Source organism: Panulirus ornatus, chromosome 42, assembly GCF_036320965.1.
Source record: "Panulirus ornatus isolate Po-2019 chromosome 42, ASM3632096v1, whole genome shotgun sequence".
NCBI classification, from domain to species: domain Eukaryota; kingdom Metazoa; phylum Arthropoda; class Malacostraca; order Decapoda; family Palinuridae; genus Panulirus; species Panulirus ornatus.
This window is the reverse complement of record NC_092265.1, coordinates 19,175,110-19,201,447: the sequence shown is the minus strand read 5'-3', so window position 1 is coordinate 19,201,447 and position 26,338 is coordinate 19,175,110. Positions and strand designations below refer to the sequence as shown.

Below are 26,338 nucleotides of genomic sequence, written 5' to 3'. Positions count from 1 at the left end.
ACCTGCTAGACACACCTGATATATTTGTTACCAACCTACTGGATGCTCTTAATTTATTTGAATTTATTCATTTGGTACCTGCTGGATGCGCTGAATATGTGTTTTATTGCGTACTTTCTGATCAAAGACTATTGCCTAATGAGATGTTTGTGCCCAACCTGCGGGATTCGCTAGAAGTGTTTGTGTGCTAACTGCTTGATTCGCTGGCGATGCTGCAGTTGTTCGCTAGTTTAACAACAAACCATCGAATTTATTGAGGTAATGTTGACGTTTTCTAGTTAATTGCCGTACAAGCAAGCCCGGTAAGATGTACAACTGTTGCAACTTCCTGTAAGGATAAAACTAACGCAATGACTCAAGCCTAGGTTGGACATTTTCTAGATTACCCCCGCATCACGGTAAATGTTTCAGCTCCACAGTGTGACAGGTGTCTGGAAATAAAGTAAATCATTGAAATCCACCGGAGTTCAAGTGGAATGTCAAAGGATCACTGAAACACACAAGTAATATTGTAGGAGACCTAGTTGACTTATGAAATTTACGTTTTTTATCGGTAATTTATTGCTCTTCATTATGCTTATTATTTTCATTCGCAGTATACATCCCGATGATGCGGCGCACACTTCCATGTAGTTGGGAGGGGATGTTAGAATTAATGTCGGCTTCCATGAAATCCACTGGAATCACGGTAAATACATGTTTTATACCAGCTCTGAAACGGGTGATTATTAACAGAAATAAACGAAATCCACCTTAGCTCAAGAGGAATACCGTAGGATTGGTGAAATACACCAGCAATGGTATAGTAGTATTAAAGTTTACTTTTTTTTTTAGTTTATTGCTTTCCTGTATGTATGTTTAGGATTTTGATTTAGTCTCCATCCGGATATGCAGTGTGTGTGTGTGTGTGTGTGTGTGTGTGTGTAGGTGGCAGGGGGGAGTGTAGCGTCTGCTCTCTTGAAATCCCATGGAATCCAAGAAATTTCATCTGGAGTGGAAGCACTACCAGCAACCCAGAGGTCAGTTGATGCTGAGTGTCAACCGATGGCCCATAAGACAGAGTGTAAAATAGTGTTGCCATCCCTCCAGATTTCATCTGGACATTTGGGGAATGAGTAGAAATGTTCAATATCCAGATTCACCTTTATATGGATCAAAACTGAGGACAGGCAAGAGCCATGCAACATGTAATAAACTAAATAAATGATAAATTATTTTTATTTAGGCAGTTATTCAGCTGAAAATACAGTTGTGATATTACAGACACTACAGAAGTGTGATATCTTGATTGAAGCAAGTTAACTAATCATAAAAGAACCTACTGTTAAGTTGGGCTAGATTTTGCACAGTTCAATTAAGAATGTGTGAGGTACTTCTAAATAGGGTGTCAAATACCCAGAATATTTTTTTATTGAATGCACATTTACGAGATGAATAGTTACAGTAATACTTGTCATACATTTCGGTGTGATAATTAGAGCAGTAGCTAAAGTATGGTTTACATGAACAAATATACTTACATCTCAAAAGTTGGTACAAATACACTTTTGATTTACTTTAGGTATTAAGGTATTATAGGTATTAAGAGTATATGGTGTGGGAGGCAAGTTACTAGAAGCAGTGAAAAGTTTTTATCGAGGATGTAAAGCACGTGTACGAGTGGGAAGAGAGGAAAGTGATTGGTTCTCAGTGAATGTCGATTTGCAGCAGGGGTGTGTGGTGCCTCCATGGTTTAATTTGTTTATGGATGGGGTTGTTAGGGGGTGAATACAAGAGTTTTGGAAAGGGGCAAGTATGCGGTTTGTTATGGATAAGAGGGCTTGGGAAGTGAGTCAGGTGTTGTTCGCTGATCATACAGTGTTGATGAGTGATTTGGGTGAGAAACTGCAGAAGCTGGTGACTGAGTTTGGTAAAGTGTGTGAAAGAAGAAATCTGAGAGTAAATATGAATAAGAGCAAGGTTATTAGCTACAGTAGCATTGAGGGACAAATCAATTGGAAGGTAAGTTAGAATGGAGAAAAACTGTAGGAAGTGAAATATTTTAGATATCTGGGAGTGGATTTGCCAGCGGATGGAACCATGGAAGCAGAAGAGAGTCACAGAGTGGGGGAGGGGGTGAAAGTTCTGGGAGCATTGAAAAATGTGTGGAAGGTGAGAACATTATCTCAGAAAGCAAAAATGGGTATGTTTGAAGGAAGAGTGGTTCCACCAATGTTATATGGTTGCAAGGTGTTGGCTATGGATAAGGTCGTGCGGAGGAGAATCGATGTGTTGGAAATGAGATGTGTGAGGACAATATGTGGTTTGAGGTGGTTTGATCGAGTAAGTAATGAAAAGGTAAGAGAGATGTGCAGTAATAAAAAGAGTGTGGTTGAGAGAGCAGAAGAGGGTGTTTTGAAAAGGTTTGGTCACATGGAGAGAATGAGTGAGGAAAGATTCACAAAGAGGATACATGTGTCAGAGGTGGAGGGAACGAGGAGAAGTGGGAGACCAAAATGTAGGTGGAAGGATGGAGTGAAAGGGATGTTGAGCAATCGGAGCCTGAACATGCAGGAGGGTGAAAGGCATGCCAGGAATAGAGCGAATTGGAACGATGTGGTATACCGGGGTCGACATGCTGTCAATGGATTGAACCAGGGCATGTGAAGCATCTGGGGTAAACCATGGAAAGTTTTGTGGGGCCTGGATGTGGAAAGGGAGCATTGGTTTCAGTGCATTATACATGACAGCTAGAGACTGAGTGTGAACGAATGTGGCCTTTGTTGTCTTTTCCTAATGCTACCTCGCGTACATGTGGGGGGAGGGGGTTGTTATTTCATGTGTGGCAGGGTGGCAACTGTAAGGAATAAAGGCAGACAGTATGAATTATGTACATGTGTATATATGTATATGTCTGTGTGTGTATATATATGTATACGTTGAGATGTGTAGGTATGTATATTTGCGTGTGTGAACGTGTATGTATATATATGTGTATGTGGGTGGGTTGGGCCATTCTTTCGTCTGTTTCCTTGCCCTACCTTGCCTTGAAGGCTCAGATTGGGGTGTCTAAATGTGTGTGGATGTAACCAAGATGAGAAAAAAGGAGAGATAGATAGTATGTTTAAGGAAAGGAACCTGGCTATGAGTGAAACGAAGCTCGAGGGTAAAGGAGAAGAGTGGTTTGGGAATGTCTTGGGAGTAAAGTCAGGGGTTAGTGAGAGGACAAGAGCAAAGGAATGAGTAGCACTGCTCCTGAAACAGGAGTGGTGGGAGTATGTGATAGAGTGTAAGAAAGTAAACTCTAAATTGATATGGGTAAAACTGAAAGTGGATGGAGAGCGATGGGTGATTATTGGTGCATATGCACCTGGGCATGAGAAGAAAGATCATGAGAGGCAAGTGTTTTGGGAGCAGCTGAGTGAGTGTGTTAGTAGTTTTGATGCACAAGACCGGGTTATAGTGATGGGTGATTTGAATGCAAAGGTGAGTAATATGGCAATTGAGGGAATAATTGGTGTACATGGGGTGTTCAGTGTTTTAAATGGAAATGGTGAAGAGCTCATAGATTTATGTGCTGAAAAAGGACTGATGATTCAGAATACCTGGTTTAAAAAGAGAGATATACATAAGTATATGTATGTAAGTAGGAGAGATGGCCAGAGAGCGTTATTGGATTTTGTGGTAATTGATAGGCACGTGAAAGAGAAACTTTTGGATGTTAATGTGTTGAGAGGTGGAACGGAAGGGATGTGTGATCATTATCTTGTGGAGGCGAAGGTGAAGATTTGTAGAGGTTTTTCAGAAAAGAAGAGAGAATGTTGAGGTGAAGAGAGTAGTGAGAGTAAGTGAGCTTGGGAAAGAGACTTGTGTGAGGAAGTACCAGGAGAGAAGGAGTACAGAGTGAAAAAATGTGAGAACAAAGGACATAAGGGGAGTAGCATTTGGACAATTTTTGCAGGATAATAATGCAAATAAGTGGGAGATGTATAAAAGAAAGAGGCAGGTCAAGAGAAAGAGGTGAATAAGAGGGCAAATGAGAAATGGAGTGAGAGAGTATCATTAAATTTTAGGGAGAATAAAAAGATGTTTTGGAAGGAGGTAAATAATGTACGTAAGACAGGGAATCAATTGCAACTTCAGTGAAGGGGGGCTAATTGGGAAGTGTTAACAAGTAGTGGTGATGTGAGAAGGAGATGGAGTGAGTATTTTGAAGGTTTGTTGGATGTATTTGATGATAGAGTGGCAGATATAGGATGTCTTGATCGAGGTGGTGGGCAAAGTGAGAGGGTTAGGGAAAATGATTTGGTAAACAGAGAAGAGGTAGTAAAAGCTTTGCAGAAGATGAAAGCTGGGAAGGCAGCAGGTTTGGATGGTATTGCAGTGGAATTTATTAAAAAAGGGGGTGACTGTATTGTTGACTGGTTGATAAGGTTATTTTATATATGTATGACTCATGGTGAGGTGCCTGAGGATTGGCGGAATGCTTGCATAGTGCCATTGTACAAAGGCAAAGGGGAAAAAAGTGAGTCGAGTCCTCAAATTACAGAGGTATAAGTACAGAGGCATGTACAGAGCATCAGATTAGGGAAGAGCAGTGTGGTTTCAGAAGTGGTAGAGGATGTGTGGATCAGGTGTTTGCTTTGAAGAATGTAAGTGAGAAATACTTAGAAAAGCAAATGGATTTGTATGTAGCATTTATGGATCTGGAGAAGGCATATTATAGAGTTGATAGAGATGCTCTGTAGAAGGTATTAAGAATATATGGTGTGGGAGGCAAGTTCTTAGAAGCAGTGAAAAGTTTTTATCAAGGATATAAGGCATGTGTACGTGTAGGAAGAGAGGAAAGTGATTGGTTCTCAGTGAATGTTGGTTTGCGGCAGGGGTGCATGATATCTCCATGGTTGTTTAATTTGTTTATGGATGGGGTTGTTAGGGAGGTGAATGCAAGAGTTTTGGAAAGAGGGGCAAGTATGAAGTCTGTTGTGGATGAGAGAGCTTGGGAAGTGAGTCAGTTGTTGTTCGCTGATGATACAGCGCTGGTGGCTGATTCGTGTGAGAAACTGCAGAAGCTGGTAACTGAGTTTGGTAAAGTATGTGAAAGAAGAAAGTTAAGAGTAAATGTGAATAAGAGCAAGGTTATTAGGTACACTAGGGTTGAGGGTCAAGTCAATTGGGAGGTAAGTTTGAATGGAGAAAAACTGGAGGAAGTAAAGTGTTTTGGATATCTGGGAGTGGATCTGGCAGTGGATGGAACCATGGAAGCAGAAGTGAATCATAGGGTGGGGGAGGGGGCGAAAATCCTGGGAGCCTTGAAAAATGTGTGGAAGTCGAGAACATTATCTCGGAAAGCAAAAATGGGTATCTTTGAAGGAATAGTGGTTCCAACAATGTTATATGGTTGCGAGGCATCGGCTATGGATAGAGTTGTGCGCAGGAGGGTGGATGTGCTGGAAACGAGATGTTTGAGGACAATGTGTGGTGTGAGGTGGTTTGATCGAGTAAGTAATGTAAGGGTAAGAGAGATATGTGGAAATAAAAAGAGCGTGGTTGAGAGAGCAGAAGAGGGTGTTTTGAAATGGTTTGGGCACATGGAGAGAATGAGTGAGGAAAGATTGACCAAGAGGATATATGTGTCGGAGGTGGAGGGAACGAGGAGAAGTGGGAGACCAAATTGGAGGTGGAAAGATGGAGTGAAAAAGATTTTGAGTGATCGGGGCCTGAACATGCAGGAGGGTGAAAGGCAGGCAAGGAATAGAGTGATTTGGATCGATTTGGTATACCGGGGTTGACGTGCTGTCAGTGGATTGAATCAGGGCATGTGAAGCGTCTCGGGTAAACCATGGAAAGTTGTGTGGGGCCTGGATGTGGAAAGGGAGCTGTGGTTTCGGGCATTATTGCATGACAGCTAGAGACTGAGTGTGAACGAATGGGGCCTTTGTTGTCTTTTCCTAGCGCTACCTCGCACACATGAGGGGGGAGGGGGATGGTATTCCATGTGTGGCGAGGTGGCGATGGGAATGAATAAAGGCAGACAGTGTGAATTGTGTGCATGGGTATATATATGTATGTGTCTGTGTGTGTATATATACATGTACATTGAGATGTATAGGTATGTATATTTGCGTGTGTGGACGTGTATGTATATACATGTGTATGGGGGTGGGTTGGGCCATTTCTTTCGTCTGTTTCCTTGCGCTACCTCGCAAACGCGGGAGACAGCGACAAAGCAAAATAAAAAATAATATATATATATATATATATATATATATATATATATATATATACAAAAAAGACCCAGTCCTCTGTTCCTAACGCTACCTTGCTAATGCGGGAAATGGCGAATAGTTTAAAAGAAAGAAAGAAAGATATATATATATATATAATAGAGTTGATAGAGATGCTCTGTGGAAGGTATTAAGAATAGATGGTGTGGGAGGCAAGTTGTTAGAAGCAGTGAAAAGTTTTTATCAAGGATGTAAGGCATGTGTACGTGTAGGAAGTGAGGAAAGTGATTGGTTCTCAGTGAATGTAGGTTTGCGGCAGGGGTGTGTGATGTCTCCATGGTTGTTTTTATTTTGTTTATGGATGGGGTTGTTAGGGAGGTGAATGCAAGAGTTTTGGAAAGAGGGGCAAGTATGACGTCTGTTGTGGATGAGAGAGCTTGGGAAGTGAGTCAGTTGTTGTTCACTGATGATACAGCGCTGGTGGCTGATTCATGTGAGAAACTGCAGAAGCTGGTGACTGAGTTTGGTAAAGTGTGTGAAAGAAGAAAGTTAAGAGTAAATGTGAATAGGAGCAAGGTTATTAGGTACAGTAGGGTTGAGGGTAAAGTCAATTGGGAGGTAAGTTTGAATGGAGAAAAACTGGAGGAAGTAAAGTGTTTTAGATATCTTGGAGTGGATCTGGCAGTGGATGGAACCATGGAAGCGGAAATGAATCATAGGGTGGGGGAGGGGGCGAAAATTCTGGGAGCCTTGAAGAATGTGTGGAAGTCGAGAACATTATCTCGGAAAGCAAAAATGGGTATGTTTGAAGGAATAGTGGTTCCAACAATGTTGTATGGTTGCGAGGCGTGGGCTATGGATAGAGTTGTGCACAGGAGGGTGGATGTGCTGGAAATGAGATGTTTGAGGACAATGTGTGGTGTGAGGTGGTTTGATCGAGTAAGTAATGTAAGGGTAAGAGAGATGTGTGGAAATAAAAAGAGCATGGTTGAGAGAGCAGAAGAGGGTGTTTTGAAATGGTTTGGGCACATGGAGAGAATGAGTGAGGAAAGATTGACCAAGAGGATATATGTGTCAGGAGGTGGAGGGAACGAGGAGAAGTGGGAGACCAAATTGGAGGTGGAAAGATGGAGTGAAAAAGATTTTGAGTGATCGGGGCCTGAACATGCAGGAGGGTGAAAGGCGGGCAAGGAATAGAGTGAATTGGATCGATGTGGTATACCGGGGTTGACGTGCTGTCAGTGGATTGAATCAGGGCATGTGAAGCGTCTGGGGTAAACCATGGAAAGTCGTGTGGGGCCTGGATGTGGAAAGGGAGCTGTGGTTTCGGGCATTATTGCGTGACAGCTGGAGACTGAGTGTGAACGAGTGGGGCCTTTGTTGTCTTTTCCTAGCGCTACCTCGCACACATGAGGGGGGAGGGGGATGGTATTCCATGTGTGGCGAGGTGGTGATTGGAATGAATAGGGGCAGGCAGCGTGATTTGTGTGCATGGGTATATATGTATGTGTCTGTGTGTGTATATCTGTGTACATTGAGATGTATAGGTATGTATATTTGCGTGTGTGGGCGTGTGTGTGTGTACATTGTGTATGGGGGTGGTTTGTGCCATTTCTTTCGTCTGTTTCCTTGCGCTACCTCGCAAACGCGGGAGACAGCTACAAAGCAAAATAAAAAATAATAAAAAAATATATATATATATATATATATATATATATATATATATATATATATATATATATATATATAACGTAAGGGTAAGAGAGATGTGTGGAAATAAAAAGAGCGTGGTTGAGAGAGCAGAAGAGGGTGTTTTGAAGTGGTTTGGGCACATGGAGAGGATGAGTGAGGAAAGATTGACCAAGAGGATATATGTGTCGGAGGTGGAGGGAGCAAGGAGAAGAGGGAGACCAAATTGGAGGTGGAAAGATGGAGTGAAAAAGATTTTGTGTGATCGGGGCCTGAACATGCAGGAGGGTGAAAGGAGGGCAAGGAATAGAGTGAATTGGAGCGATGTGGTATACCGGGGTTGACGTGCTGTCAGTGGATTGAATCAAGGCATGTGAAGCGTCTGGGGTAAACCATGGAAAGCTGTGTAGGTATGTATATTTGCGTGTGTGGACGTATGTATATACATGTGTATGGGGGGGGTTGGGCCATTTCTTTCGTCTGTTTCCTTGCGCTACCTCGCAAACGCGGGAGACAGCGACAAAGCAAAAAAAAAAAAAAAAATGTATAGGTATGTATATGTGCATGTGTGGATGTGTATGTATATACATGTGTATGTGGGTGGGTTGGGCCATTCTTTCATAAGTTTCCGTGCGCTACCTCGCTAATGCGGGAGACAGCGACAAAGTATAATAAATAAATATATATATATATATATATATATATATATATATATATATATATATATATATATATATATATATATATATATGTAGCATTTATGGATCTGGAGAAGGCATATGATAGAGTTGATGGAGATGCTCTGTGGAGGGTATTGAGAATATATGGTGTGGGAGGCGAGTTGTTAGAGGCAGTGAAAAGTTTTTGTCGGGGATGTGAGGCGTATGTGCGTGTAGGAGGGGAGGAGGGTGATTGGTTCTCAGTGAATGTAGGTTTGCGGCAGGGGTGTGTGATGTCTCCATGGTTGTTTAATTTGTTTATGGATGGGGTTGTTTGGGAGGTGAATGCAAGAGTTTTGGAAAGAGGGGCAAGTATGAAGTCTGTTGGGGATGAGAGAGCTTGGGAATTGAGTCATATATATATATATATATATATATATATATATATATATATATATATATATATATATATTATTCCTGGGGATAGGGGAGAAAGAATACTTCCCCATATTCCCTGCGTATCGTAGAAGGCGACTAAAAGGGGAGGAAGCGGATGGCTGGAAATCTTCCCCTCTCTTTTTTTTTTTCTAATTTTCCAAAAGAAGGAATAGAGATGGGAGCCGGGTGAGGATATTCCCTCAAAGGCCCAGTCCTCTATTCTTAACACTGCCTCACTAATGCGGGAAATAGCAAATAGTATGAAAGAAAAGATATATAAATATATTTGTTCTTTCATTTATTCATTTATCCATTTATTTATTATAATTTGTCACTGTCCACCACGTTTTTGAGGTAGCGCAAGGAATCAGATAAAAGAATGGCCCAAACCACACACATACACATGTATATACATATTCACCCACACAAGCACATATACATACTTGTACATTTCAACGTATACATACATATACATACACAGACATAGACATTTATACACGTACATATTTATACTTCCTACCTTCATACGTTCCCATCACCACCCCAGCACACATGAAATGGCACCCCCTTACCCCGCGTGTGCGTGAGGTAGCACTACAAAAAGACAACAAAGGCCACATTCATTCACATTCAGTCTCTAGCTTTCATGTGTAATGCACCAAAACCACAGCTCCCTTTCCATATCCAGGTCCCACAAAACTTTCCATGGTTTATCCGGGATGCTTCACATGCCCTGGTTCAATCCATTGAGAGCACGTCAACCCTGGTATACCACATCGTTCCAATTCACTCTATTCCTTGCACGCCTTTCAACCTCCTATATGTTCAGGCCCCGATCACTTAAAACCTTTTTCACTCCATCCTTCCGCCTCCAATTTGGTCTCCCACTTTTCGTTCTCTCCTTCTCTGACACATGTATCCTCTTTGTCAATCTTTTCTTACTCATTCTCTCCTTGTGACCAAACCATTTTAATACACCCTCTTCTGCTCTCTCAACCACACTCTTTTTATTACTGCACATCTCTCTTACCCTTTCATTACTTACTCGATCAAACCACCTCACACCACATATTGTCCTCAAACATCTCATTTCCAACACATCCACCCTCCTCAGCACAACCTTATCTATAACTCCCGCCTTGCAACCATATAACATTGTTGGAACCAATATTCCCTCAAACATAACCACTTTTGCTCTCTGAAATAATGTTCTTGCCTTCCACACATTTTTCAACGCTCCAAGAACCTTTGCCCCTTCCCCCACACAGTGACTCACTTCCACTTAAATGGTTCCATCCGCTGCTAAATCCACTCCCAGATATCTTAAACACATCACTTCCACTAGTTTTTCTCCATTCAAACTTACCTCCCAGTTGACTTGTCCCTCAACCCTACTGTACCTAATAACCTTGCTCCTATTCACATTTACTCTCAGCTTTCCACTATCACACACTTGACCAAACTCGGTCACCAGCTTCTGCCGTTTCTCACCTGAATCAGCCACCAGCGCTGTATCATCAGCGAACAACAACTGACTCACTTCCCAAGCTCTTTCATCCACAACAGACTGCATACTTGCCCCTTCTCCAAAACTCTTGCATTCACCTCCCTAACATTCCCATCCACAAACAAATTAAACAACCATGGAGACATCATGCACCCCTGCCGCAAACCGTCATTTACTGGGAACCAATCACTTTTCTCTCTTCCTACTTGCACACATGCCTTACATCCTTGGTAAAAACTTTTCACTGCTTCTAGGAGCCTACCTCCCACACCATATACTCTTTATACCTTCCACAGAGTATCTCTATTAACTATCATATGCCTTCTCCAGATCCATATATGTTCCATTCAAATCCCTCTATTCTTCTAAGTATTTCTAACACATTCTTCCAAGCAAACATCTGATCCACACATTCTCTACCACTTCTGAAACCACACTGCTCTTTCCCAATCTGATGCTCTGTACATGCCTTGACCCTCTCAATCTAAACCTTATACCTCTGTAATTTGTACACTCACTCTTATCCTCTTAGCCTCTTTACAGTGGCACTATGCATGCATTCTGCCAATCCTCAGACACTTCACAATGAACTATACATACATTGATTATCCTCACCAACCAGTCAACAAGAGTCACCCATTTTTTTTTAGTAAATTCCACTCCAATACCATCCAAATCCGCCGCCTTGCCAGCTTTCATCTTCCGCAAAGCTTTCACCACCTCTTCTCTGTTTACCAAACCATTCTCCCTGACCCTTTCATTTCGCACACCACCTCGACCAAAACACCCTATATCTGCCACTCCATCATCAAACACATTCAATAAACCTTCAAAATACTTACTCCATCTTATGCTTAACCTCTGTCTCCTCATTATATGGTGACTCACTTCCACTTCCATGGTTCCATCCGCTGCTAAATCCACTCCCAGTTATCTAAAACACTTCACTTCCACCAGTTTTTCTACATTCAAACTTACCTCCCAGTTGACTTTTCCCTCAACCCTACTGTACTTAATTACCTTGCTCCTATTCACATTTACTCTCAGCTTTTCTCTATCACACACTTTACCAAACTCAGTCACCAGCTTCTGCCGTTTCTCACCCGAATCAGCCACCAGCGCTGTATCATCAGTGAACAACTGACTCACTTCCCAAGCCCTCTCATCCACAACAGGCTACATACTTGCCCCTTTCTCCAAAACTCTTGCATTCACCTCCCTAAGAATCCCATCCATAAACAAATTAAACAACCGTGGAGACACCACGCACCCCTTCCGCAAACTGACATTCACTGGAAACCAATCACTTTCCTCTCTTCCTACTCGTACACATGCCTTACATCCTTGGTTAAAAACTTTTCACTGCGTCTAGGAGCTTACCTCCCACACCATATACTCTTAATACCTTCTACAGAGCATCTCTATTAACTATCATACACCTTCTCCAGATCCATAAATGCTCCATACAAATCCCTCTATTCATCTAAGTATTTCTCACATATATTCTTCAAAGCAAACATCTGATCCACACATCCTCTTCCACTTCTGAAACCACACTGCTCTTCCCCAATCCGATGCTCTGTACATGCCTTGACCCTCTCACTCAATACCCTCCCATACAATTTCCCAGGAATACTCAACAAACTTATACCTCTGTAATTTGAACACTCACCTTTAACCCCTTTGCTTTGTACAATGGCTCTATGCACACCATTCTGCCAATCCTCAGGCACTTCACCATGAATTATACATACATTGATTATCCTCACCAACTAGTCAACAAGAGTCACCCCCTTTTTTGATAAATTCCTGCAGTACCATCCAAATCTGCCACCTTGCCAGCTATCATCTTCTGCAAAGCTTTCACTACCTCTTCTCTGTTTACCATTCTCCCTGACCCTCTCATTTCGTACACCAATTCGACCAAAACACCCTATATCTGCCACTCTGTCATCAAACACATTCAACAAATCTTCTAAATACTCACTCCATCTTATGCTTAACCTCTCCCTCCACATTAGCGAGGTAGTGCAGTTTAGCACACGAGGAATGACCTAACCCATCCATGTAAACATGTACATACGTAAACGCCCATACACGCACATATATACACATGTACATATCCATACTTGCTGCTTTCATTCATTCCGTCACCACCCTGCCTCACAGAAAACAGCATTCCCCCCTGCAGTGAGGCAGCGCCATGAACAGACAAAAAAGGCCACATTCATTCAAACTCAGTCTCTAAGCTATCATACGTAATGCACCGAAACCATGGCTCCCTTTCCACATCCAAGCCCAACAGACCTTTCCATGGTTTACCCCAAACGCTTTACATACCATAGTCAACCCCAGTATAGCACATCATTCCACTTCACTCTTTTCCTAGCACGCCTTTCACCTTCCTGTATATTCAGGTCCTGCTTGCTCAAAATATTTTTTTCTCCATCCTTCCACCTCCAATTTTGTCTCCTGTGTCTCCTTCCCTCCACCTCTGACACATATATCCCCTTTGCCAATCTATTCTAACTCATTCTCTCCATGTGTCCAAACCATTTCAACACACCCTCTTCTGCTCTCTCAACCACTTTTTTTACCACACATCTCTCTTACCCTTTCATTACTTAATCAAACCACCTCACACCACATATTGTCTTCAAACATTTCATTTCCAACACATCCACCCTCCTCCGCACAGCCCTATCTATAGCCCATGCCTCACAACCACATAACATTGTTGGAACCACTATTCCTTCAAACATATCCATTTTTGCTCCCCAAGATAACGTTCTTGCCTTCCACACATTCTTCAATGCTTCCAGAACCTTTGCTCCCTCCCCAACCCTGTGACTTACTTCTGCTTCCATGTTTCCATCCACTGCTAAGTCCACTTCCAGATATCTGAAACACTTCACTTCCTCCATACCTGTCCCTCTCTCCAATTGCATTCACCTCCCTAACCACCCCATCTATAAACAAATTAAACAACCATGGGGACATCACACACCCCTGCCACAAACCAACATCCACTGGGTACCAATCATTTCCTCTCTTCCTACTCATACACATGCCTTACATCCTTGATAAAAACTTTTCACTGCTTTTAGCAACTTACCTCCCACACCATATACTCTTAAAACCTTCCACAAAGCATCTCTATCCACCCTATCATATGCCTTCTCCAGATCCATAAATGCCACATACAAATCCATCTGTTTTTCTAAATATGTCTCACATACATTCTTCATAGCAAGCACCTGATCCACACATCCTATACCACTTCTGAAACCACACTGCTCTTCCCCAGTCTGGTGCTCTGTACATGCCTTTACCTTCTCAATCAATACCCTCCCATGTAATTTCCCAGGAATACTCAACAAACTTATGCCTTATAATTGAAACACTCACCTTTATCCCCTTTGCCTTTGTACATTGGCACTATGCATGCATTCCGCTAATCCTCAGGCACCACCACAATCCATACATACACTGAATGTCCTTACCAACCAATGAACAACACAGTCACCCCTTTCTCGATAAATTCCACTGCAGTACCATCCAAACCTGCCGCATTGCTGGCTTTCAACTTCCACAAAGCTTTCACTAACTCTTCTTTGTTCACCAAACCATTCTCCTTGACCCTCTCACTTCACACACCACCCTGACCAAAACATCCTATACCTGCCACTCTATCATCAAACACATTCAACAAACCTTCAAAATATTTACTCCTTCTCACTTCATCACTACTTGTTATTACTTCCCCATTTACCCCTTTCACAGATGTTCCCATTTGTTCTCTTGTCTTATGCACTTTATTTACCTCCTTCCAAAACATCTTTTTATTCTCCCTAAAATTGAATGATACTCTCACCCCAACTCTCATTTGCCCTCTTTTTCACCTTGCACCTTTCTCTTGACCTCCTGCTGCTGTCTTTTATACATCTTCTAGTCATTTGCATTATTTCCCTGCAAAAATTGTCCAAATGCCTCTCTCTTCTCTTTCACTAACAATCTTGCTTTTTCATCCCACCATTCACACCCTTTCTAATCTGCCCACCTCCCACCTTTCTCATGCCACATGCATCTTTTATGCAAGCCATCACTGCTTCCCTAAATACATCCCATTCCTCCCCCCCACTCCCCTTACATCGTTTGCTCTCACCTTTTGTCATTCTGCATTCAGTATCTCCCTGTGCTTCCTCTCACAAGTTAACTTTCCGAGCTCACTTTCATCACTCTCTTCACCCCTACATTCTCTCTTCTTTTCTGAAAACCTCTCCAAATCTTCACCTTCGCCTCCACAAGACATATATAAGGCGACTAAAAGGGGCAGGAGTGGGGAACTTGAAACCCCCCCTCTTATTCTTGGATTTCACCTTCTAAAAGATGGAACAGAAGAGGGAGCGAGGCAGGGAGTCTCTCTTTGTTTGTGGATGTAATCAGGATGGGAGGAGAGATAGGCAGTAAGTTTGAGGAAAGAAGCGAAGATGTTCTGGCTTTGTTTGAAACAAAACCCAATGGTAAAGGGGTAGAATGGTTTGGGAGTAAAGTCAAGGGTTGGTGAGAGGACAAGATCTGAGGAAGAAGTAGTGGATCTCCTGAAGCAGAAGTTCTGGGATTGTGTGATAGAGTGTAAGGACATAAATTTTAGATCGATATTGGTAAAACTGAAAGTGTATGTTTATCGGTGCTTTATGCACATGGTCGTGAGAAAAAGTGAGTGCATCAGCAGTTTTGATATATGAGACCAGGTATAAGTGGTTGGTGATCTGGTTGTGAAGGTATATAATGTGGCAGTTGGGAGTATAATTTAGGTGCATGGGGTTTTAAGTGTTATGAATGAAAATAGTGAACAGCTTGTGGATTTGTTTAATGGAAAGAGACAGGATAAGGAATACCTGGTATAAAAAGAGGATTGTACACAAGTATATGTATGAAAGTAGGAGAAATAGCCAGTGGGAATTATTGGATTACGTATTAATTGATAGGTGTGTAAAAAAAGAGACTTTTTGGATGTGATATTGCTAAGAGGGGCAGCTAGTTGGTTGTTTGATTGCCATCATGTGGAGGCGGGGTTAAAGAGATGTAGAGGTTTCCAAAAAAGAGAAAATTGTCAGGGAGAAGAGTGGTGAGAGTAAGTGCGCTGGGAAAAGAGACTAGTGTGAAGAAATGCTTAGAGATATTGAAGGTACAATGGCAAAATGAAGTGAGAGGAGTGGGTGGGGAATGGGAGGTATATGGGAAAGCAGTGATGGGATGTGTAAGAGATTCTTGTGATATGTGAGAGGTAGGCAGATTGGAAAGGTTAGTGAATGGTGTGATAAAGAGGTAATTGAAGAGCTATTGAAAAAGAAAGGAGAGGCATTTGGGTAGTACTAACGTGGAAGAAGCTTAAATGGTTGGGAGATGTATAAGAGAAAGTGGCAGGATGTCAAGAGGAAGATGCAGGGATTTGAAAAGAGAGCAAATGAGAGATGGGTTGAGAGAGTATCATTAAACTTTAGGGAGAATAAAAAGATGTTTTGGAAGGAGGTAAATAATGTGCAAAAGACAAGAGAACAAATGGGGACATCAGTGAAGGAGTAATGGTGTGAGGAGGAGATGAAGTGGGTATTTTGAAGGACTGTTAAATTTGATTGATGATAGTGTGGGAGAGGTAAGGCATTTTGTTCGGGGTATTATGTGAAATGAGTGATTATCGGAGAGTGGGTTGGCGAAGAGAGAAGAGGTGATGAAAGTCTTGCATAAGATGAAAAGGGTCGATGCGGCTGAAGTGGGTGGTTGCAGTTGAATTTATTTAGAAAGGGGGTGACTGTGTTGTTGATTGGTGAGTAAGAATATTCATTGTATATATGGATCATAGTGAAGTGCCTGAGGATTGGCAGAATGCATTATAGTGCCATTGTATGAAGGGAAAGGGGATAAAGGTGAGTATTCAAACTACAGAGGCATAATTTTGTTGTATGTGACTGGTAAGTTGTATGGAAGGGAATGGAGGGTATCGACTGAGAAGATGAAGGCATGTACAGAGCATCAGACTGGGAAGCAGTGTTGTTTCAGAAGTTGTAGAGGATGTGTGGATCAGGTATTTGCTTTATTTAATGTGTAGGAGAAATACCTTAATAAGAAGCAGATGGATCTGTGTGTGGTATTTATGAATCTGAAAAAAGCATATGACAGGGTTGATAGCAATGCTCTGTGTATGGTTTTAAGAATATACTGTGTTTGAGGAAAGTTGTTAGAAGCAGAGAAAAGTGTAGCAGAGAAAGCAGAAGCAGAGAAAGGTGTAGGGCATGTGTATGAGTAGGTTTAGAGAAAAGTGAATTGTTGGTTTCAAATGTAGTTTTGGTCTGTGTTAGGGGTGTGCCATGTCACCATGGCTGTTTGATTTGTATATGGATCGGGTGTTGAGAGATAAATGCGAGAGTCATGGAAAGAGGGGCAATTATGCTGTGTGTGAGGAATGAAAGGGCTTGGGAAGTGAGTCAGCTGTTTCTGCTGATGATACAGCACTGGTGGCAGATTCAAGTTGGAAACTACAGAAGTTGGTGACTAAGTTTGGAAGAGTGTGTGAAAGGAGGAAGTTGAGAGTAAATATGAATGAGAGCAAGGTTATAAGTATAAGGTTCAGGAGTGTTGAGGGACAGGTTAGATGGGATGTGAGTTTGAATGGAGAAAACCTGAAGGAAGTGAAGTAAGATACCTGGAAGTGGACATGGTAGCAAATTGAATCTTAGAAGCAAAAGTGTTGTAGGGTGAGTAAAGGGGCAAGAGTTCTTGGAACAGTTGAGAATTTGTGGAAGGAGAGAATGTTATTTGGAAAGGCAAAAATGGGTATCTTTAAAGATATATTAGTCTTAACAATATTATATAGATGTGAGGTCTAGGCTTTAGATAAGGTTGTGTGGAGGAGGGTGGATGTGTTAGAAATGAAATATTTGAGGACATTATGTGGTGTAAGATGGTTTGATTGAGGAAGCAATAAAAAGGTATGAGAAAGGTGCAGTAATAAAAAGAAGGTAGTTAAGAGAGCTGAAGAGGATGTGTTGATATGGTTTGGACATATAGAGAGAATGAGCAAGGAAAGGTTGACAAAGAGAAGATATTTGTCAGAGTTGGAGGGAACAAGGAGAATAGGGAAAGAGATAGAAGGATGAGATGAAAAAGATCTTGAATAATCAGGGCCTGAACATGCTGGAGGGTGAAAGGCATGCAAAGGATAGAGGAAATTGGAACAATGTGGTATATTGGGATTGACATGCTGTCAGTGGACTGAACCAGGGCATGTGAAGCATTTGGAGTAAACCATGGAAAGGACTGTAGGGCCTGGTTGTGAATAGGGAGCTCTGGTTTCATCTCATCACGCATGACATCTGTAGAATGAGTGTGAGCAGATGTGTTCTTTCTTCCATTGTTCCTAGCGTTATCTTGCTAATGTGGGAAATGGCAATCAAGTATGAATATATATAGATAGATAGATAGTGGTTCCAACAATGTTGTATGGTTGCGAGGCGTGGGCTATGGATAGAGTTGTGCGCAGGAGGGTGGATGTGCTGGAAATGAGATGTTTGAGGACAATATGTTGTGTGAGGTGGTTTGATCGAGTAAGTAATGTAAGGGTAAGAGAGATGTGTGGAAATAAAAAGAGTGTGGTTGAGAGAGCAGAAGAGGGTGTTTTGAAATGGTTTGGTCATATGGAGAGAATGAGTGAGGAAAGATTGACCAAGAGGATATATGTGTCAGAGGTGGAGGGAATGAGGAGAAGTGGGAGACCAAATTGGAGGTGGAAAGATGGAGTGAAAAAGATTTTGAGTGATCGGGGCCTGAACATGCAGGAGGGTGAAAGGCGTGCAAGGAACAGAGTGAATTGGAACGATGTGGTATACCGGGGTCAACGTGCTGACAATGGATTGAACCAGGGCATGTGAAGCGTCTGGGGTAAACCATGGAAAGTTCTGTGGGGCATGGATGTGGAAAGGATGTTGTGGTTTTGGTGCATTATTACATGACAGCTAGAGACTGAGTGTGAACAAATGGGGCCTTTGGTGTCTTTCCCTAGCGCTACCTCGCACACATGAGGGGGGAGGGGGTTGTTATTCCATGTGTGGCGAGGTGGCGATGGGAACAAATAAAGGCAGACAGTATGAATTATGTACATGTGTATATATGTATATGTGTGTGTGTGTATATATATGTGTACATTGAGATGTATAGGTATGTATATTTGCGTGTGTGGACGTGTATGTATATACATGTGTATGTGGGCGGGTTGGGCCATTCTTTCGTCTGTTTCCTTGCGCTACCTCGCTAACGCGGGAGATAGTGACAAAGCAAAATAAATAAGATAGACAGATAGATTTATAGATGATAACTACATGATGTTACATGTGTCACCTTAATCTTAAATGCTTGATGTCATAGGCATTAAGGGTTAGATATTTTTGTTAATAGCAGAGGGCTGGGCCTTTGGGGGAGTGTCCTCACCTGGCCCCCTTCTGTGTTCCTTCTTTTGGAAAATTGGAGGAAAAATGAGAGGGGAGGATTTCCAGCCCCCCCACTCCATCCCCTTTTGGTCGCCTTCTATGATAGGGGATAGGGGAGAAAGAATACTTCCCACGTATTCCCTGTGTGTCGTAGAAGGCGACTAAAAGGGAAGGGAGCGGGGGGCTGGAAATCCTCCCCTCTCGTTTTTTTATTTTTTTTTTTAATTTTCCAAAAGAAGGAACAGAGAACCGAGGGCCAGGTGAGGATATTCCCTCAAAGGCCCAGTCCTCTGTTCTTAACGCTACCTCGCTATCGCGGGAAATAGCAAATAGTATGAAAAAAAAAAAAAAAATTGTATTAACATTCAAACCTCTTTAGGATTTCTTTTATGTGTCGGTATATGCTGTACGAGTTGTTTTTTTTCTTTTTATTCAGTATTTGAAGTTAGGTACCTACTTTTATATATTAACATAATACTTTTAAGATCTGTGCTTTCAATAATGTCAGCACTTGGTGTTGATGGTCATATATCAATGTAATATTAGCATTTTGTGTAGAAATTTTATGTTTACCTGTTAGCATTAGTCTCTGATACAGTTTCATTTTTATTGCAGTCTACATTTAATGCTTGTGTTTGCTCTCATAGTGTTCACCACAAGAATGTGATTAATGCCTCCATTGTTTCCTAACTTCCAGAATGCCAGAAGGACGAAGTGTAGCAGTTGTAACAGTATGAAGAATCTTACTGCAACAACAACAGTTATAGAATAAACTACAACAGGCAGAAACAGCAACAATAGAATTTGGTTTATAAAGATCAGATCAGCATTTGTAGTAAAAGCAACTAAGAAATGTAATCGATAATATGAGTATATAGCAACAGTAAAAACAGAGGCAACAGAAAGAGCATTAATCATAACAAGCTGAAAGTTATTAGCATGGAGAATGTGTTTGATGACTGAAAACAGTGAGAAGGCCTTCCTCTAAATATGACTATAGTTAACACCTAGTCCAGTCATATGTTTTTCATGCTGTTCGTTCTGTTATTGTTTGCCACATTTATTTTTGATAAAGCTTGCAGTTGATGTTCATGTGATAAAGACCATAGTTAAAGCACAGTATAATGAAGTTGTTTCATGTGTATATTAATTTCTCATCTGTACCCTATACAGAGGCAAATTTATCAATTTGTACAGTTCCTCAAGATCATCTTAGGGACATGACAAAGATAGATAATGACAGTTAACGAAAGCATATGATTTATGAGAGTGTTGTGTTTCACTGTTTTGATGTAATTGGAGGGACCCAATCTTAACTGTAAAAGGCACATGTGTGATCAGAAATCACTGCTGTCTCCACTACACACTGTTTGTGAATCCTTCATCTCACTGAAGTTAACCTAAGGTAGTTTCTGTTGAGAGGGTTGTTTTATTCCCCACTACATGCTTATTGTGAATAGCTCTTCTTACAACAGTTGACTCTGATTGTGAGCATTGTGTATCACACCAGTTGACCCTGATTGTGAGCAGTTTGTATCACACCAGCTGACCCTGGTTGTGAGCAGTTTGTATCACACCAGTTGACCATGATTGTGAGCAGTTTGTATTACAACAGTTGACCCTGATTGTGAGAGTTCTTATCACAACAGTTGAATGATTCTGAGCTGCTCATTTTGCAACAGTTCAACTTTAGTGATATGAGGTGGGTTGGGTTTAGATAAGGCCATCAGTCTTTTTCTGAACATCTTATATAGCATACCTTCTTGGACTGTTCACTCTACATCATATATTCACACAGTGAGTATTCAGGGTCAAGGATTTTATTTTTAGACTATGATACTGTTTCATAAGAATCCATCATGGAAGGTAAATGATTGACATGTTCACTGTCTGACAAATGAATGAATCAGTTAATTCTGTCATCGAAACATGTGTGCTGATGCAACCTGAAAATGAATTTCTAAAGTGTCAAAAAAACTTTCCCCAGCGATTTAGTCTTGGAAGTAGTGTGGAATTTCTCACAGATGAGAAACCATATAAATGTTAACATTACTAAAAGGACTTCTGCAGAAACTGTTTATTGTGGCACATGAAAACCCATACAGAGAAGAAGCCTTACAAATGTTAATAGTGCCTAAAGACCTTCTTGAGGAGTAGTATAAAGCAATAAATGAGAATTTATAAGCAAGGGAAAAAACAGATGAATGACTACACTGCCAGACTTCTCAAAAGAGTACTTTTGTTCATCAGGGTTCATAAATGTGAGAAGCCATATGAATATCCATGGTGTCAAAAGACTTTTTCCTCTAAGAATGGTTTAGTGCAGGACGCAAAAGTTGATATAGGAGAGATGCCTTATGAATCTTCACTTTGCCTAGACTTTTTCCCAGAGGAATTGATTAAAAGAGCACATGAGAGGTCACACTGGAGAAAAGCCATATGAATGTTTACGTCGCCAAGAGACATTCTCCTGTAGAATGTGAGACATTCTCACATGTGCAGCATGTGAGAATTCATACTGCAGAGAAGCCATATGAATGTTCACAGTGCCAAAAGACCTTCTCACTTAAGAGCACTGTAGGGCAATACATGAGCATTGATATGGGAGAAAAACCATATGAATGTTCACAGTGCCAAAAAACCTTTTCCTTGAGGAATACTTTAGAGAATCACACAAGGGTTCACACGGGACAGAAACCATATGAATGTTCAAAGTGCCAAAATACCTTGCCCAAAAAAGTAATTTTGTGCATCACATGAGATTTCATGCTGCCGAAGTTTATATGAATGTTCACATTGCCAAAAGAAATTCTCCCTGAGGAGTAATTTGGTACAACACATAAAAGTTCATACCAATGAGAAGACGAATAAATGTTCTCATTGTCAAAAGACCTTCAAGAGAGGTTAGTTGATAAAGTATATGAGAGTTCATACAGGAAAGAGGCCATATGAGTGTTCACAGTGCAAGACATCCTTCCTGTGAAGAAATCATTTAGTGCAGCACATGAGAGTTCACATGGGAGGAAAAACATTTGAATGTTTACATTGCTCAAAGGCCTTTTCCTTCAGGAGTAGTTTAGGGCAGCATGTGACAGTTCATTCATGAGAAAAGTCATATGAATGTTTCAAATAACAAAAGATCTTCTGTAAGAGAGTAGTGCAGCACCAGGGTGTTCTTGCAGAAGCCATACAAGTGTTCACAATGCCAAAACACATTCTCTCAGAAGAGTCAGTTAGTGGAGCACAGGAGACTTCATACAGAGAAAAGTCACATGATTGTTCTCAGTGCCAAAAGACCTTCCTCCACAGAAGCCTGTTAGTGGAACACATGAGAGCTCATATAGGAGAGAAGCCCTATGAATGTTCTCACTGCCAAAAGACCTTCTCCCAGAAAAGGCAGTTAGCAAATCACATGAGAGTTCATATGGGTGAAAAGCCACATGAATGTTCCGTATGCAAAAAGTTGTTCTCTTCGAGGGGACGTTTATTGCAGCACATGAAAGTGCACATAGGAGAGAAGCAATACCAATGTTCACATTGCCAAAAGACTTTCTCTCAGAGACGTCAATTAGTGGAGCACATAAGAGTTCATACTGGTGAGAAGCCTTATGAATGTTCACATTGCCAGAAAACTTTCTCCTGGAGGAGTAACTTAGTGCGCCATAGGAGTGTTCATACAGGGGAAAAGCTCTTTGAATGTTCACAATGCCATAAGGCATTTGCCCATAAGAATCATTTAGTGGAACACATTAGAGTTCATACTGGAGAGAAACCTTATGCATGTTCACAATGCCAAAAGACTTTCTCCTTAAGAAGTAATTTAGTGAAGCACGTGGCTCTTCATATGAAAGAGAAACCATACAAATGTTCAGACTGTCAAAAGACCTTTTCTGGGAAGAGTCATTTGATTCAGCACAGGAAAGTTCATATAGGAGATAAGCCATATGAGTGTTTTCAATGCCAAAAGACTTTCTCTCAGATGAGTCAGTTAATAGAACACAAAAGAGTTCATACAGGAGAGAAGCCATATGAATGTTCACTGTGCAAAAAGACATTTTCCTGGAAGAATAATTTGGTGCACCACATGAGTGTTCATACTGGAGAGAAGCCATATGAATGTTCACAGTGCCAAAAGGCCTTTTCTCACAGGAGTCATTTGAAAGAGCATGTGAGAGTTCATACAGGAGAGAAGCCATATGAATGTTCACTGTGCCAAAAGGCTTTCTCTTTTAGAAGTAATTCAATACGGCACATGACTGTTCATAGAAAAGAGAAGCCATACAAATGTTTGTAGTGCCAAAAAACTTTCTCTTTGAGAAAAAGTTTAGCTCAACATATGAGTGTTAATAGAAAAGAGAAGCCATATAAATGTCTGCAGTGCAAAAAGAGTTTTTCTCAGAAGAGGACTTTAGTCGAGCACATGATTGTTCATACTGGAGAGAGGCTGTCTGTGCAGGCTCAGACAGATGACATTGATGTTTTCAAGGAAGAGTTTTGATCACCCAAAACCCAATGTATCTGCTAAAGGTAAGTCTCTCTTTCTTTAAACATTTTGTTGGATGATGATGGAGGTTGTGCTGCGATGAACCTCACATTACTCAAGACTGCCTTGCAGTGACACTTCACCCACATAGCCAGAAAATGTCATGCAATGCACTGCCAGAAACTTCTCTTCCCCACAACATGAATAGGATTATTTTGTCTTTGTATCATGCAAAATAGTTTACATACTTCCTTGAATACATGAACCCATGAAATTGTGTTTCTACTAGATATTAAAAATAAAAAGTAAGTTTGATTAATGAATTCCTATGATATATATCTCATAGAATATCTCAGAATTGTTCTTCACTCATATATAAGACAGTTTTTAGATTTACTAGAAATAGATGAACAGAAATTATTCTACCTCACACCAGAAGCAAAACGCAGAACATTGTCCAGTGAGATTCCACATCAAACTGAGGCTCAGAGATGCTACTCCCTCAGAGTAGCTTCTACTTGGCTTACTGGTTAGCCTTGCAACTGTTGCAGTCATAATGGAAAAGTTACGTTAATCCTGAAATACAAAAACCTAAGTTTTTGTATATGGATAATCAGCTAGAAAGTGAGTGAAATTTAGCATGACACAGCTTCGCTTTTTCAGCCAGCACAGGAATGAGATTTGTCCAGAGTAACTGAACATGAAAGATACACTCAAAAGCAACAAGTCTAAAATGAAAACAAGGAACAGAACGTCATTAAAGGTGTTTAAGTATGCTGTTCCTACTTGGACACAAATCAAACATTGTTTTAACCAAAAGATCTGCTCTAGTATGTGATGCCAGTAATCATGGAGAATGTTCGAGTGGAATGCCAGAAATATAAGAAAATTTTAGAGCCCAATATTGATTATATAATATCAGTGGAAGAAATGATGATATAAGAGAATTTCTAGGCAATAGTGTTTTTATAGATAGACATATTTTTTTAAAGAAAGCCAAAACGCGTAATTTTGTATAAGTGGTTTTAAGTTTTCCATAATCTTTTAATGGCAGCCAAAATATGTAAGTCTGTGTTAGTATAAGTTTTTTAAATGCCTTTTTCATACAAAGATTTGCTGAATAACAGCTGGGTTCCAGAACTATATAAATATGATGAAACTGATTAGTCAGAACATGAAAGTGTAGATAAGTATAATCTTGGGACTTCATCAATGTTCACAACCTATTTTTTTATCCTTCAAGCATTGAAGTAGTGGTTCAACCAACACATGATGAGTATGCATGTCAGTTCAATTGTTTTTCTGTGTAAATTTTGAGTGCCTTTATGGAGAATCATTTTTGATTTCTTTTAGATACAGTAACTCATTTTTGAGAAAGGCATTCACTACATTTGCAATGATTGTACGGGTACTCTTTTTACTGATTTGTTAGAACTGTTGCATGATAAATATCAGTGTAAAATCACAGATGATTGACGTTAGATATTTTAGATTTACATGACAGCTTGACTGATGTGTTGATGATATTAAAGATCATGTATAATTTGTTATTAAAACTAAGATAGTTATTTGAAGAACAGTTGTGTGCTGTGCTGCATATTTTTAACACCTCTTAATCATGTATTTTGACTTGCCAACTATGTAGGTTTCAGTATTTGTTGCTGGTTTCCCAGATCAACCATAAATGTTATAGTAATAAACTTAGTTTTTTCTCTCCCATAAACGTCTTAAAATGATAAAGAAGATTAACTAGCTTCTAAATGTAAAATGATGAAGAAGATTAACTAGCTTGTAAATGTTAAAGGTCTTTGATCATCTTGGAGACAAATGAGAGTGTAGGTAGGGGAAGAAAACAAGGAGTAATTGGAGAACTTTAAAGTTCTCCCATTACTCTTCGTATTCTTCCTCCACCTACACTTTCATATTTCAGACTGCTGCATTAAGATGTAATGGATAAGGAGGAGAGGACACTGCCACTGGTTTCTTGGTGAATTCAAGGCATTCACTATACACACCCAACTGTGTATATCCAACCCCTTTTTCAGACTTTCTATTGTACATGCACTAATGATAGATAAAGCATACAAAAAACAAAGGACCTATTCAGGTAAGTTGCTTGCTGAAGACGATGCATCTCTTTAGTTATGACTTTAATAGGTTGTTCTTCAAGCTTCCCAAAAAAATTTTACATGTAGATTTTCTCTATTCATTTCATATTTCTCATTCATTTTCTCATTTCATTTCAAGCTAGAAGTTTCAGTTTTCTAAATTATTTCTTTCTTTTTTCATATGTATATATATAAGGGGAGTAGGAGAGGAATGGGATGTATTTAGGGAATAAGTGATGGATTGCACAAAAGATGCTTGTGGCATGAGAAGAGTGGGAGATGGGTTGATTAGAAAGGGTAGTGAGCGGTGGGATGAAGAAGTAAGATTATTAATGAAAGAGAAGAGAGAGGCATTTGGACGATTTTTGCAGGGAAAAAATGCAATTGAGTGGGAGATGTATAAAAGAAAGAGACAGGAGGTCAAGAGAAAGGTGCAAGAGGTGAAAAAGAGGGCAAATGAGAGTTGGGGTGAGAGAGTATCATTAAATTTTAGGGAGAATAAAAAGATGTTCTGGAAGGAGGTAAATAAAGTGCATAAGACAAGGGAGCAAATGGGAACTTCAGTGAAGGGCGCAAATGGGGAGGTGATAACAAGTAGTGGTGATGTGAGAAGGAGATGGAGTGAGTATTTTGAAGGTTTGTTGAATGTGTTTGATGATAGAGTGGCAGATATAGGGTGTTTTGGTCGAGGTGGTGTGCAAAGTGAGAGGGTTAGGGAAAATGATTTGGTAAACAGAGAAGAGGTAGTAAAAGCTTTGCGGA

At 40.6% G+C, this 26,338-nt stretch overlaps 1 protein-coding gene across 5 annotated transcripts; it reads left to right on the top strand.

Moving 5' to 3' along the window:
* Positions 1 to 156: 156 nt before the first annotated feature.
* On the top strand, positions 157 to 25,168 carry LOC139761958 (uncharacterized). Of its 5 annotated transcripts, none has more exons than XM_071686676.1 (3): positions 157 to 258; positions 597 to 688; positions 19,683 to 25,168. In XM_071686676.1, exon 3 carries the CDS (start codon positions 22,188 to 22,190, stop codon positions 23,277 to 23,279), a length of 1,092 nt encoding a protein of 363 aa, XP_071542777.1. In that variant the 5' UTR covers positions 157 to 258; positions 597 to 688; positions 19,683 to 22,187; the 3' UTR covers positions 23,280 to 25,168. The 5 variants fall into 5 exon arrangements, with proteins under 5 accessions (XP_071542777.1, XP_071542776.1, XP_071542780.1 ...); XM_071686675.1 differs by lacking the exon at positions 157 to 258 and adding an exon at positions 259 to 398; XM_071686679.1 differs by lacking the exon at positions 157 to 258 and adding an exon at positions 259 to 398 and having other exon boundaries at positions 597 to 800.
* Positions 25,169 to 26,338: the final 1,170 nt, after the last annotated feature.

Bases quoted from the DNA above. Each gene is read 5' to 3' on its own strand.
- LOC139761958 (XM_071686676.1), top strand. From the start codon at position 22,188: ATGCCAAAACACATTCTCTCAGAAGAGTCAGTTAGTGGAGCACAGGAG.